Source organism: Helicoverpa zea, chromosome 8, assembly GCF_022581195.2.
Source record: "Helicoverpa zea isolate HzStark_Cry1AcR chromosome 8, ilHelZeax1.1, whole genome shotgun sequence".
In the NCBI taxonomy this organism is placed as follows: Eukaryota; Metazoa; Arthropoda; class Insecta; order Lepidoptera; family Noctuidae; genus Helicoverpa; species Helicoverpa zea.
This window is the reverse complement of record NC_061459.1, coordinates 2,042,092-2,057,183: the sequence shown is the minus strand read 5'-3', so window position 1 is coordinate 2,057,183 and position 15,092 is coordinate 2,042,092. Positions and strand designations below refer to the sequence as shown.

At 36.4% G+C, this 15,092-nt stretch overlaps 1 protein-coding gene across 1 annotated transcript in view; it reads left to right on the top strand.

Moving 5' to 3' along the window:
- The window catches only part of LOC124632518 (gastrin/cholecystokinin type B receptor-like), a 130,835-nt gene that overhangs the window by 22,677 nt on the left and 93,066 nt on the right, over nucleotides 1-15,092 (top strand). Inside the window, exons 2-3 of the mRNA XM_047167376.1 lie at nucleotides 7,954-8,068; nucleotides 9,300-9,500. Of these exons, the coding sequence (XP_047023332.1) occupies nucleotides 7,954-8,068; nucleotides 9,300-9,500 (316 nt within the window). The remainder of the gene's footprint in view (nucleotides 1-7,953; nucleotides 8,069-9,299; nucleotides 9,501-15,092) is intronic.

Sequence of the window (15,092 nt, the reverse complement as noted above, 5' to 3'; positions counted from 1 at the left end):
CGCTAAAATATTAAAGCAGCTCTTACGAAGAAAAATCGTATATAAGTTTCTTAAAACTTCTTTAAATCTTACGTCACTGTGCCCAAAGAAATTAAAAAAAAATTGTGACTCAAGTAAAAAATGACATAAACAAAAAACTGGCACAACAATAGATGATTAATGCGATTCCGGACTCAGCTTCAGTCTTTTACATTATTATCTGTAGTCAAATAAATATTGTTCCTTTGGGGAATCAGGTGAGTTAAACAAAACGGCCATGAGCGAGTCGGACTCACGCACGAAGGGATCCACACCATTATTTATAAAGCGGACAAAAAAATCACGTTTACTATGGGAGCTCATTAAAATATTTATTGTATTGTATAGCCGATACAATAGTAAATTATATCTGTGAACATTTCAACTATCCTTACTATCACGGTTGATGCGATACGTCCTGGTGACATAAGGACAGTCAGACGGACAGCGAAGGCTTAGTAATAGGGTCCCGTTTTTCCTTTGGGTGTGGAACCCTAAAAAATTTACACATCAAAATGATAAATATCAGAGCGATGTTAAAATATTAATACTTAACAATTTTTCTTCAGAATAAATGTCTGCTCATTACAAGTTATTAGTTCAGTGGCCAATGTTCTGAAATCACCTATCTCACCTTCATAAACTTGGAAAAATGATTTACATTTAGTTTTTATCACGTAAAATCAATTCACCATAAATTCTACAACATGAATGGATCTTATTCTACTGGAATGTGCATTAGAGTCTTTTAAAATTATGTTTAGTTACGTATGAAAACGTGAAAAAGTATTTTTAACGTTATTTGTTGTGTTAACATATTTCGAGAATATTTTATTTTGTTCAATATATTGGTCCTTCAAGATTTTCATTATTTTTGGTTCTAGAAAAGTATCCCGCGTTTTTTATACATTATCAAACTTTCCAATTAATTATTTTTCAATTTATGGATCTATAAATTGTTATTTAATTTCTTAAATTAAATTCTGATGAAACCAATTCATTTTACCTACATTTTAATACCTTCAAAATCACAGTATGGTTTTATTATGAAACCCAATTTAACGTTTAATATTGAAAGGCTTTTTAAAGGACCAATTCAAATTAGGGACCGAATATCTTAATTAGTTTTTGAAATGATAACACAATTCAAGAAAAGGTTTTTTATGTAAATAGGAAATGTGCACAAAGAAAAGAGAAGAGTTTGTGAATTTTTTTTGAAGAAAAAGGTACCAAATTTAAACAAATCTTTGAAGATTCTTTAATTTCAAAGTAAAACACGATTGGTAAGGTGATAAGGTAACGTAAGCATTGTTCACCAAATGATAACTTATTTTATGGTGCCTGATAAAATACCTACTGAAAATATTTAGGTAAATAGACTGTGTTCAAGTATAGTTACTAAAAAAGTATACATAACTTTACTGAGCCAGTAAAATAGGTTTCTTTACGTACCTATATTTTTATATTTGATGTTAACCTTAAGCTTACCATGACATTTGCCGACCATATTATTGAAACTTACTACGCCATTGTGTTACGATGCCAAAGAATAAAAAGAATGGGCATTCCTTTTACGGGTCATAAAAAGTCCGTCATTTTTATAACCCATCTCATGTATCAGTATTTTATATGGAGTTTTTATTCAGTGTAATGTTCGTGACGGTTGTGGCAAACTAGTTTATCACTCATGTAACCGTTATTGTCACGCCCCTGAAATTGCGTATAAACGAACCACGTAATTTAGGCTGTCTGTACGTAGTTGTGGGCTATAATTTTTCTAATATTACAAGGTCTAATTTGTGGTTGTTTGATTTCGTTTTAGTTAAAGGTTGTAGCTTACATACACGACAAAGCTTCTACGGTAAAAATAATATTATTATAGTGATGATGGCGATAAGCTTGCTGACTGGGAGCTATCGACTAACCTGTATTGCTAATGAAAAGTATACTCAAAGAACAATACTTAAAACCCAAATTCGAATGCGACCTGAATACGAAAATAAATAGGTACATACTCCTGAAGAGAGCGATGTATATCCAAAGGCATGGAGTGGTTTGTTTAGGACCTGAATAAAACCGCAGAAAATGGCTAGTAACTTAACGAACCGCAGAATAATCTAAACGTGTATTGTGGGTAATATTAATATAATAGGACCGTAAGTTAACCTAAGCCAATCACGGCTCAGTAATAAAGCCGGGCCGCGTTGTGGGTGATAAATTGGCCGGAGCGATTAGTGTCGCTTCTACAACCAGGATTATTAATCTTTGGGCACCTTGCTGGCATTATATAGCAAATGATTTTAATAAATAGAATCATTTTTATATTCATTTAAGTATTTAAATAGATAAAAAGAAACTTTTACGAACATTATCGCGGCTGTATTAATATTATATAATATTAACTGCCTCGTTGGTCTAGCTGTCGCAAGTGCGGCTGCTAAGCACGAGGTCTCGGGTTCGATTCCCGAGTCGGGCCGAAATCGCCTTGTGGGTTTTAGAAGACTTTCACAAAGCAGCCCGGAGCCTGGAAGCTGGTGATTGATACACCCGTGCATCGGAGAGCACGTAAATGTCGGTCCTGCGCCTGATCTCTCTCCGGTCGTGTCGGATTACCGTCCCATCGGGCTATGAGAGTTAAGGAATAGTGAGTGCACCTGTGTCTGCGCAAATGCTCGTGCACTATAATATGTCCTGCGTAGTTGGCTAATCTCCTTACATGAGAACAGCCGCCGTAGCCGATAATCGGCTAGGAGGACATCATCATCATTATTTAATATTATTAATTAGGTTGTTAATAGGTATTAAGAAGTTTTATTTCAATGTCAAATATTCACGCAATTGTCAAAAATCAACATAATTTGTGGTAAATAAATATTTAAATTTTATTCATTTGACTTTTTTCTAAGTACCTATATTTTAAAATTATCATCTTGTGTGCCTTTTAGTGGTTATGAGTAACTCCCGACAGTCTGTCTACATTTGTAATCGTTGCTTAATTTGTATCTAGTACAGCAGATGCTTTGTACTTGAGGCAGTGACCTGAACTAGTAAGCAGTGGACTAATTACTGAATTAGTCCTTGTCTATGTCAACTGTCCTTATCAGTAGGTAATTGGTCCAATATTGACGATAATAGTGGTAGACACAATTATTGATTAACATTTCTGCATGGACCATTCAAAAATAATATATATGCTGTACACTATAGACTTTTTGGTATACTTTTCACCTATAACCAGTTTTGATAAGAGGCGAAACTAGCATGACCTCTGTAGGTTATATCTTTAATCTTACATATATAAAAAAATCGTGTTAGCTACACCATTCATAATTTATAAAAATGGCTGAACCGTTTAAGCTGAAAATTAGAGGGGAGGTAGTTTTTGTCACCATACGGCTATTGGAAGCAGTATTTTCGGGACGTGGGTAAATCCGCGGGTGGAAGCTAGTTTGAAATATAAAATAGATAATATAAGGTGGAGAATATATAAGAGAAAACATAAAGTGCTGTCCGGTTTCGTAATGGCGGCGTGGACTGTCGACGCGTTGACACTACAATTTGGGGTTTTGCTCAAAACTAATTCTCGTTGAGTTGATATATTTTAGTGAACTGGCACTATTTTTCCCAGAACTGTAGTTAGGTAGTTGTTATTTGTGAGTGCTTTCAAACTAACGGAATTTTGACTCGGTTTTTCCCCGATTCACGTTTGTTTTTTGAGGCTTGAGCTGAAAACTGGTGTTCCATGTCAATCTTACCTGTAATTTAATAAATAAGTAGCTGTTTTCTCGCGGTTGTCAATCGCGTCCCGTAGGAATTATTGCCGGATAAACTAAAAGCCTATGTAACTGGGAAACAATGTAACTTCCCAAAAGTGAAAGAATTTTTCAAATCATTTCAATAGATTTGGAGCCTTTAGGGTACCTACAAATAAATAAACAAACTTTATTAGATGTACACAGAAAAAAAAGTTGAGACTGGATAATAATAAGACTAAAATAATACACACATCAAAAGTGTCTAGGGATCAAGCATTTTTATGCGGATTTCTTGAGATTGAGATGTGGCTTTGTAATAAATTTATGATTTTATAAATTTATATGGATCCTTTTTGGTGCATTTCATAATTTGAATCAGGAACTGTGAATCAAATTCGAGTAAAAGATGAAAATCAGCTGTCAATATTTTCCCTATAAACACATACAACGCATTGAAGACATTATTAGTGCTACTGTTTCCCTACTACTGATTAAAACCAACGTTATTATGGAGCGGCGACGTCATTTAAGCAGGGAAGAAATGCTCAGAGCCGTGGGAATGATAGAAGCTGGTTCCCGGCAACGTACTGTGGCTTTAGCTCTGAATACAAGTCAGAGTGTTATCAGTCGACTTTGGACACGTTACCGAAGCACTGGTACCGTAGCTGAGCGCCATGGAGGACGGTATCGCTGCACCACACGGAGACAAGACCGATACATTCAAATCTTAACTCGAAGAGCTCCAACAATAACCGCCATGATGTTAGCCGTGAGGCTTCATCACTCTTCAGGGAACTTAATTAGCGACCAAACAGTCAGAAACCGCTTGCATGAAGTGAACCTTCATTCCCGAAGACCGCTACGGGTACCACCTATAGCAATGCACAATCGTAGGATTCGATATCAATGGGCTCTTGAACACAGAAATTGGGCAGAAGAACAATGGCGTTTCGTGTGCTTTTCTGATGAGTCTCGTTTTGGTATGAGACCGGATACAAGACGTATACGACACTGGAGAACCCCTGGACGCCAACAGCGATTAAAATCCTGCCAGGAAGTCCATCCTTATAGTGGTGGAACCATCATGGTATGGGCGGGTATTTGGATCGGCGGAAGAACTGAGTTGATTTGGATCAGAAGCAACCTCAACGCTCAAATTTATGCTGAGACGATTGTATCAGACGTCATCGTTCCTCTACAAGTGCAAATCGGTCCCTTATTTCAGTTAATGCATGATAATGCACGACCGCACACCGCAAGAGTTGTAAGACAGACTCTCGCGGCAGCTAACATCAATGTCCTGCCCTGGCCTGCTCAGTCGCCAGACTTGAACCCGATTGAGCATGCATGGGATATGCTACAGAGAAGAGCTCTGCCGAATATGGAGGGTATCCAGTCGCAAGAAGACCTTTTTTTGTTGTTGCAACGAACATGGGCGGCCATTCCACATCGTGATTTGGATGAACTCATTTTGAGTATGCCAAACCGATGTTCTTGTGTTGTTAGTGTTCGCGGTAGAAACACGGATTATTAATTGTTTAAGTTACCCAATAAACTTTTAAAGAAAACTGTTATTTCAGTCTTTTTTTTCGAACTTTTGTGTTAGTGTTTCAAATGTCAAAAATCCCTTTATTAGGAAAATGGCAAATTTCTTTATTAGTGCAAAGGTGACTTGGTTTATCGTTACTGTGACAAACGAAAACACTTTATTTGATGAATCCTTAAAGAAAATTTTAATTAATATCAATCAGGAGAAAAGTTATTGCAAAAATATATGTTGATCCCTAGACACTTTTGATGTGTGTATATCCGGCCAAACTAAGTAGAGTGCACCCAAGAACTCAAAGCCAGCCTTCCGCTATAACAAATGGTGACCACAAGAATCCAATTTAAAAAATCTGGAACAAAACGTTAAGAATTAAAAAATAACGGTTCAAACTATCGAGTGTTTTAATTGAAAACAAAACACAAACACTTCAACGAAGCTGAAGTTTATCCTTGTTTGCTATTCAATAAAATGAACGTGACTACTAGACAACTAGAAATTCTCAGTCAAACTATCTCTAATTTACTTTAGAACAAGATACTGCGCTCGCTTTCAGAATCGTGAATCGCACGTACTGTTGAACTAGACAAGTTTGACTGGAAGGTGTCTGTAGAACTTTCTAGAATAGGTACGCTCTAATTGACCGCATTGAAACCCGCGTGATGTAGAAGTGAAATATGTCCTGACTTCTGATATGGTAGAATAATAATGATATTATTCAATTGCGTTTATTACAAAGCAAGAAGCGTAATAATTGTCGTAGCACAGAAAAAAACATAGGTACATAACCACCAACCCGCATTGAGCAAGCGTGGTGATTAACGCTCAATCCTTCTCCGTGTGAGAGGAGGGGTCAATAAAAAAGGCTGTAACAGTAACAGGTACTTAACTAAAGGGGACCTAACTAAAGGTTCTAAATGAAAGTGGACTGTAACACTTAATACGTATAATGGTTCACTGGACAGTACAATATGTTGGAAAAACTAAGATAAGTATGCGCGCGCGTCGTCGGCTGTGTCCGGTGATGGAGTGCGGCGGTGCGGAGCGGGCCGCTGCTGCTGGCAGCCGTCCCCCCCGCCTCGGTGACGCGACGCCCTCTGTCGGGCTCTGGCGCGCCAGCTATGAATCACGCCTTGTGTGCGTGAACAATAACCAAAAGAGTTATCCCGCTTAAAACTTTACTAGGTACTACGTCTTGGTTCAAATCAGTCTCAGGATCATTCTGTGCCTTGTTTAGAAATCTATTTTATGATCTGAAAAATAAACGGTAAATACTAATGCTCCTGCTCCACCTGCGTCTTAACGCGTAAAATTTTGGCGTTACGCAGATGTGGCCAACGTTTTAATGACATTTTATACAAATGGCATTATTAATAGCATTAAACGCTAAGCGATAACTCGGGTGTCGGTTTTTTGGACACATCAAAGGGTTTTAGTGCGTAGCTTAGAGCGCTAAGTGATGTTGGCTACATTAATGCCATCTCATTGCACGCATGCAAGGACGAGTGTAGATACTTTGTTTAAGCGGTAACTGCATTTTACGAGCACGATAATGGAATGGTCAAATGAGAAAGCTTTAGTGTTTAGAATTATTTTGTGTGCCTAAGTTTAACCTCTTTAATGTGTGTTAACGCGTTACTTCATGAGGGATTAACTCTTGCGGCATTGTAACCTAAGTGGAGCCAACACGCATTTTTAATGCAATAAGTAACGTGTAGTTGGCCATTGACATTAACGTTAACGCTAACGCAGGTGGAGCAGGAGCATAAGTTCATCTGTCAACCAATTTCAAATTCAATCAGTTCCACTAAAAATTCACGAACGGGTCTCCGTGAAAAATACTTCAAGATATCAACTAATTTCACATGTGAAGACATGCATTTGAAATAAAAACTCTAATTGAATCGGTTGCAATAATCCACACACTTCTATAGAAATCCTCTAACTTTTCAATTTACCCAGTTCAAAACATTCCTCTTACACTCAATTGTTACTCAAAGCGCTTTCATCGCTGTATACGTGCCGCTGCAAAACTTAGCGATCGCTGGAAATCGCTGGCGGCGGTATTCAGTTGTCCGATGCAGTTTTTATCCGACTACCGAAGATAGAAAAGGCTTTTATGGATTCTAGTTACCTGTGGTGGAAGTTCGGTACTCCATTTTTAAACGACTTGAATATACTACGGGTTTACGTACTACTTTACTAGATATTTTATTTCATGAAAGCGAGTGAACCACACTTTTGTGGGTTACATATTGGGTGGCTTATGTTTATGCATATTGTCTTCGTACGATTTGGTGACTCGGCTCACTTACGCATACGAAGACAACTGCAGTGTGTAATACAGTTACACACACATCTGTGGCTCACCCGCTTACGTGAAATAAAACATTTATAGCACGTAACATAACATAGCACAACATTAGGTCCTAATTTTATTTTGTTTGATATTTCGTTTACTATTTACTTTCTATGATACCGATTTGTGATAATGATAATGCTTTTACAAAATGCGTAAACAGTGTCAACCTACTAAGTATTTAAAATATGTATTCCTTACCTGTCTTCATCTACCCACATATTATTAGTTTAAAAAGAAGAAAATCCAATAGCTAACTTTCCTTCAATTTGCAGGCGATATCAGATTTCCTGCTTGGCGTGTTCTGCCTGCCATTCACGCTGGTCGGACAGATCTACAGACGTTTCCTGTTCGGAGCACTGCTGTGCAAACTCATTCCGTTCCTACAGGGTGAGTTGGTCGTATTTATTGATTTGTATTTGAGATTAATGATAGGTCCACATGATATCAACTTCATACAGATTTTCATAGAATTTTGTCTGTGCATACAAAAGTGTGAGCCAATGAGTCTGCACAAATATATTGTCATCTTATTTTCACTCAGACTTCAGATTTGTACACAGACTTTAAGTGCGTACTTATTTAAGATATTCGTATAACCTTGGTGTGTGGACAAACCATTAATGTGTGTAGATAAGTTTGAAATAGAAGACTTTGCAAAAGGTACTAATTTATTCTTGACACTTGAATTGAAGAAACGGATAAAAAATATCGATAGATAGATTAAACGGTCGGTTCAAATCTTTCAATACAAAATTCAAAATTCAGTCACATTTTCAAACGAACACGTCTGACCGTCAAACGATTTGAATGAACTCTATTGAATTTGTGATTTAACGATGAAAAGAAGAGAGGAATGTTTTGACTTTATAGGTAGTTTCCACGAAAACAAGGTTTGATATGATTTCCTTCAGGAGAAGACTTTTAGTAATTTTGAGAAAATGAGATGAAATCATACGTTTCCCTCGCTTACGGTATTAATAAGGAGTCAAAGAGCATTATTTCTGCGAATAGATTAGCCTATTCTATCATCATCCTCCGAGCCTTTTTCCCAATCATGTTGGGGTCGGCTTCCAGTCTAACCGGATTCAGCTGAGTACCAGTGCTTTACAAGAAGCGACTGCCTATCTGACCTCCTCAACCCAGTTACCCGGGCAACCCGATACCCCTTGGTTAGACTGGTGTCAGACTTATTGGCTTCTGACTACCCGTAACGACTGCCAAGGATGTTCAATGACAGCCGGGACCTACAGTTTAACGTGCCATCCGAAACATAGCCTATTCTATGAATTATTAAATCATAGCTAGGTATTATGTAATATAACGTTTACATAATATGCGCATTTTGTTTTAATACAGTTAATTAATAGTTACCAAAAGATTATTTTGTTTGATCTGTTGTTAGAGAATATTGTGGTATAATATTTTTACATACGTAACGTCTAAAAAAAATAATATTGTATATTACACCTGGGCATTCTTAGACATGATTGATCAAAATCGGCTATATCGTTTGAAAGTTTTTAGCTATTTTTTTGTCACTAGGGATCTCAAATTTAATTTAAAATAAATCTGCGAAAATTATAATACAAAAAATACTGATTTCATATTTTTTCCACAGCTGTGTCCGTCTCCGTGGACGTATGGACACTAGTCGCGATATCCTTGGAGAGGTACTTCGCGATCTGCCGGCCATTGAAGTCCAGGAAATGGCAGACACAATGCCATGCATACAAGATGATAGCCATGGTCTGGATACTGTCAATCATGCTGAACACACCCATACTGATCGTGTCTGATCTGCAGCCGATGAGGGGGAATGGTAAGTACATTATGCTTATACATGCTGGGTGAAAACCTCGGAAGGGGTAAAGACGAAACTTTTTCTAAGAAAAATATTGAATGCGATGTTAATCTCAGAAGAATCGAGAGGCCAGAGATGAGAGTCAAAATGCATTTCCGAGATTTTCACTCTAAGACGAAGTTATTTTTCAGTTCATGTTTTTTTTTTTTTTTTTTTGTCGGCAATGTGGATTCACAATTATTCACTAGTGAACATGCTATGTTTTTATATGGAGTGGGTAAATGTCCGTAGTGAATAGTTTAAGGATTGCATTCACTACCTCTAGAGCATCAGGCCCAATCTAAACGCTAATTATATCGCAGCTTCACAATTTATATTTTGCTGTAAGTACTATAAACCTGTAATACTCTAAATTGGCAATTTTCGCAAGAACTTAATTCTTATTACTTGTTCCAATGGCCAATGAAAGCGTCTATTACCTACTAAGAATTAAACAATTGGTAATCGTATAGGCCTAGAATTCACCACCAATAGAAATTCTCCACTCAAGGATATTATTGGATGAACGGAGACGACATGTTCAAATAATGAAATTGTAGGTACAAGTGGCTGTTCTCATGTAAGGAGATCAGCCAGCAGAAAATGACATATTTTAGTGCGCAAGCATTTGCACAGATACAGGTGCACTCACTATTCCCTCACTCTTATAGCCCGATGGGACGGCAATCCGACACGACCGGATAGAGATTAGGCGCAGGAGCGACATTAGTGTCCTCTCTGATGTACGGTATTGGTTATTCAAAAGATTCTCCAATTCGCTTTTCTTTAGCTTAAGACTTTCAAGGCTTGCAAAGAGTTACACGAAGAATTTTGTTGCCACAAATGGTTTAAAACGCTCCCTTTTAGAACGGGGTCTTTAATAGTTATTTTGAGGACTTATGAGAAAATTCTCAATAGCTACTTATGAGAAAATTCTTAGCCATAATATTCTGTGCAAGTTTTACTAAGAATTTAATAATTTCTGGATGTTTAATGCTGATTTGTCAGTGAGCGGGCCGATTTATATATATATATAAATATTTTTTCGAGATTTAAACGAGTCAGGCAAACCTAACATTTATTAAATAGCAAAAGTTTAACTTGGTATCGTTTTAACAATGGTGTTGTTAACGTTATCGCTTCATATAAAATATTATTTAAACTAACACGCAACGAACATGAGATTATATTTCTCAAATATTTTGAGATTCCAGATTCTAGAACAATTAATGTTAAAGGGTAATAAAGTAAAAAAGTTTGTTGACACAAACATTTTCTTTTATTTTTTCATGCTTTTGATAATATTTTACTTTTATGGCTGTACCTACTGGGGTTTCAATTGTGTACACATAAAATATCGATGTTATCTACTCAATACTGAGACATAGCAACATACATTCATAGTCTTTATGTTTTGTTTTCCATAAACCATTACTACAGCGCCTAATGTAAATTTTATGTCGCTTTAAAACTGAATCTCAATTCAATACTTAGGTACCTATAAAATGCTATGATTTTCCAATCTTCACTTAAAGTTCAAAATACATTAAAAGAGATTGGATGATTTAACTATTAGGTATACAAATCTAAACTTTTTTCCAAATCTTATATCTGTGCTACAGTCGGATTCTGAGAATAGATAGGTACTGATAAAGGGCGTAGTTTAAGAGTACTACACAATATTAATATTTTCATATCGCTGGTATTTCTTTGTCTGTCTAAAGCTTTACAGTAATTTCACAACTTACACTAATAAAACTGGCATAAGTACTAAACATGTCAACGAAATGTAGTTTTCCAAGCTTTTATACGCGAACATAAAAGGCACTTAAATATAATAAAAACAGCATTACCATATTCAGTATTTCGGTTTGAAATTACATTTTCAAGTATGTACCCAATAAATAAACTATGTTACTGTCTCATCCTCCGAGTCTTTTTCCCAATCATGTTGGGGTCGGCTTCCAGTCTAACCGGATTCAGCTGAGTACCAGTGCTTTACAAGAAGCGACTGCCTATCTGACCTCCTCAACCCAGTTACCCGGGCAACCCGATACCCCTTGGTTAGACTGGTGTCAGACTTACTGGCTTCTGACTACCCGTAACGACTGCCAAGGATGTTTAATGACAGCCGGGACCTACAGTTTAACGTGCCATCCGAAACACAGTCAATGGTGTCTAAGATATACTTAGAAAGTACATACAAACTTAGAAAAGTTGCATTGGTACTTGCCTGACCTGGGATCGAACCCTAAATCGAAACTATGTTACTGTCTACGTTACTGATTTTTATATAACTATGTTTAGTAAGATACTTTTTTCAGTGTTTTATAAAACGCAAAAATCTTTGTTTACTCGTAGAATCAAAACTGATAAGATTTGATAACTTTTTCAAAGTTAGGATGCTACACTACCTTTGGGCAATATCGGCTATGTTATTGTCATTTATTTATTCTTGCACATATTTATTACATTTTTAAATATTAAATATAAAAATAAAAAACATTTAAAAATATAAAAAATAGGTTGCCACCGATATCGGGCACAGGGTCCAAGGTACCGCTGGTTAGGGTCCCAGAGACAGAAACCTCCTCACAATACGTGCCGTATCAAGGAGTACTGCCTTCTGAATCAGTCCCTTGATCCAGCCGCCCAACGAGAGCCTCCTGAGGTGTTCGTCGAGGCTCTTGGCTATTAAACCATTGGCCGTAACGACAATCGGCACAATAACAGCCGTGTCGACACTCCACATGGCGACAATCTCGTGCGCTAAGTCAAGATACTTTATTTGTTTCTGTTTCTCATCGGCTATGTTATTATTAAAACGCGAGAAACAGCGAGTTCAATATAAAGTTCATATACCCATGGGATTACTTTGTAACCATTTTAATTTACGTGTAATTGACTTAACCTCATCAGAGAGCTACACGAAAAACTGAAAATCTTTTTAATTCAAACTTATATGATGTAAATCAACGTTAACATCGTGAGCTTACGTCATATGCATCGATTTCCATTTTTGCTTAAAACCCTTGTGATTCTAATTTTAGAATATCTGTCGTTTGCGAAAGCTTGCAAAAAATATATTAAGATGATATATTGAATTGATATCGGTATTACTTCTAATACTTACTGGGACAAGTCAGGTTTCTTCTTTCGACATATTGGACATATCTATTCAAGAATCAATTACTTAGATAGATATTACATATGTTCCAATAAGAAACTCCGCTGTCTGAAAATAAATTCTTACTAATAAATGTCTGTTTCTTTCTGTCTGTCTGTACACAGGCACATTTCACATTTTTTATCCTTGTGCAGGAAGTGGTTCCAACAGCAAAGCGGGTGAAACCGTGGTGCGTAGTATAGTATTACATATATAGATTCGTTATAAAGGCTACTTAGTAGACTCTACTAAATTACAATATTGGCATCGCCTTGTCATACCAAATCATGAAATTCGCAATGTAAACAACCTAGTTGAAATACCTCTTTGCCTACCTACTAGAAATCCCTAAAAAACTATTTTCTCCTTGAAAAGCTTAGGACTCAAACAAATTTGCCTTTCAGAATATCAAAAGGTTAAGCCTGTAGAGAAACCAGATTACTGCGGTCAAAATAAAAAAAAAATGTTTATTTCAGAGGACCTTTCAGAAACATTGTCATAATGTTTCTTTTTATGTTTATTTTTATGAATGTAAATGTGAGCTGTTATTTTTTCTTAATTATATAAACATGTTTCTTTTTGAGTAATTGGATATTAAGGCTAAATCTATATCCTAAAAATAGAAGAAATATGAATAACTAGCTTCCGCCAGCGGCTTCGCCCGCGTGGTGTGTTGATAAAAAGTAGCCTATGTGTTAATCCAGGGTATCACCTATCTACATACCAAATTTCAATCAAATCGGTCCAGCTGTTTTCGCGTGATTGAATAACAAACATACATCCATATATTCTCACAAACTTTCACAGTAAGAAGTAAGATATAAGTAAGACAAGTAAGATTTATAATAACGGGTGATTTTTTAAGATGTATGGATTTGATTTTCAAAAAGAACACACAAAATTTGAAAAATTTGATGAAATCTTTATTGGAACCGATAGAACGATCAATATAATTTAATGTTTGAAGATGATTTCATGCAAATGCTGGCCGCGCTCCGGTTTAGATGGCCCATTCGCAAGGCCCAGTTTCGGCACACTCTCTCCAACATATCAGCCGGTATATTACGAATAAATGCTTCAATATTGGCTCCCAGTGCGTCAATCGTTGCTGGTTTATCCCTGTAGACATGAGACTTAACATGGCTCCACAAGAAATAATCCAAAGGCGTTAGATCACACGATCTAGGCGGCCAATTGACGGGCCCAAAACGTGAGATAAACTGTTCACCGAAGGCGGCTCTCAATTGGGCCATTGTTTCGCGTGCCGTGTGGCATGTGGCACCGTCTTGTTGAAACCACATGTCAGGCATGTCCAATTCTTCCATTTTGGGCAAAAAAAAAACATAAATTGGAAGAAGTGCGCGATGCACTCTCTTAACCGAGCAAATTAACCGAGAATTAACCGAGAATTTGCAAGCATTGTTCGTTCGTAAGTCGATTCATGGTTAAATTATAGACCAAACTGAACAAGTTTAACAATGACACAAGACACGATTCACGCGTGATCAGTCAAAAACAGCGTTGCCAAAACGATACCAGCAAAAAAATCACCCGTTATAAGTAAGATTTTTATTACGTTGAATTTTGAGAAGTTTACCAAAAATGGTATGTTGTAGGAATAAAATAGGTGTCCTTATGTCCTTCCTTATGTACTATCCTTATGTCCTTCCTTTTGCACTCTCCTTATATACTTCCTTATGTACTTCCTTATATTCTTCCTTATGTACTCCCCTTACATACTTCCTTATGCACTCCCCTTATGTCCTTCCTTTTGTACTTCCTTATATACTTCCTTATGTAATCGCCTTATATACTTTCTTATGCACTCCCCTTATATACTTCCTTATGTACTCCCCTTACATACTTCCTTATGTACTCCCCTTATGTCCTTCCTTATATACTTCCTTATGTAATCCCCTTATATACTTTCTTATGCACTCCCCTTATATACTTCCTTATGTACTCCCCTTATGTCCTTCCTTATGTACTTCCTTATATACTTGCTAAAAAAATGTTATTTGCTATAAGTAAATTCATCATCATCATCATCATCTCGTCCACTGCTGGACATAATATAGTAGGTAAATTACTATTACATAGATAATTACAATTCATATGCGCTGAAAGATAAATTTATATCATGAAAAGCTTAATAAGCAATCAGCAAACCATTATAGTGGAGGCGTTAAGTATTTATAAATTAACATCGCTTTAGTGTTTATTGGTAATGAGCTTTGTCATTACAATTTAATTTTATTAAATAGAGAGGATTTAAATGTAAATGTTAAGAGTATTAATTAACGGTACTTTAGTTAGGGATGAACATAAGTTTTCAATTAGCAAAGTGTAGGTAAACAGATAAATATATGCGTAAAATGGTTGAACAAGTTTTATGCTATCTTATT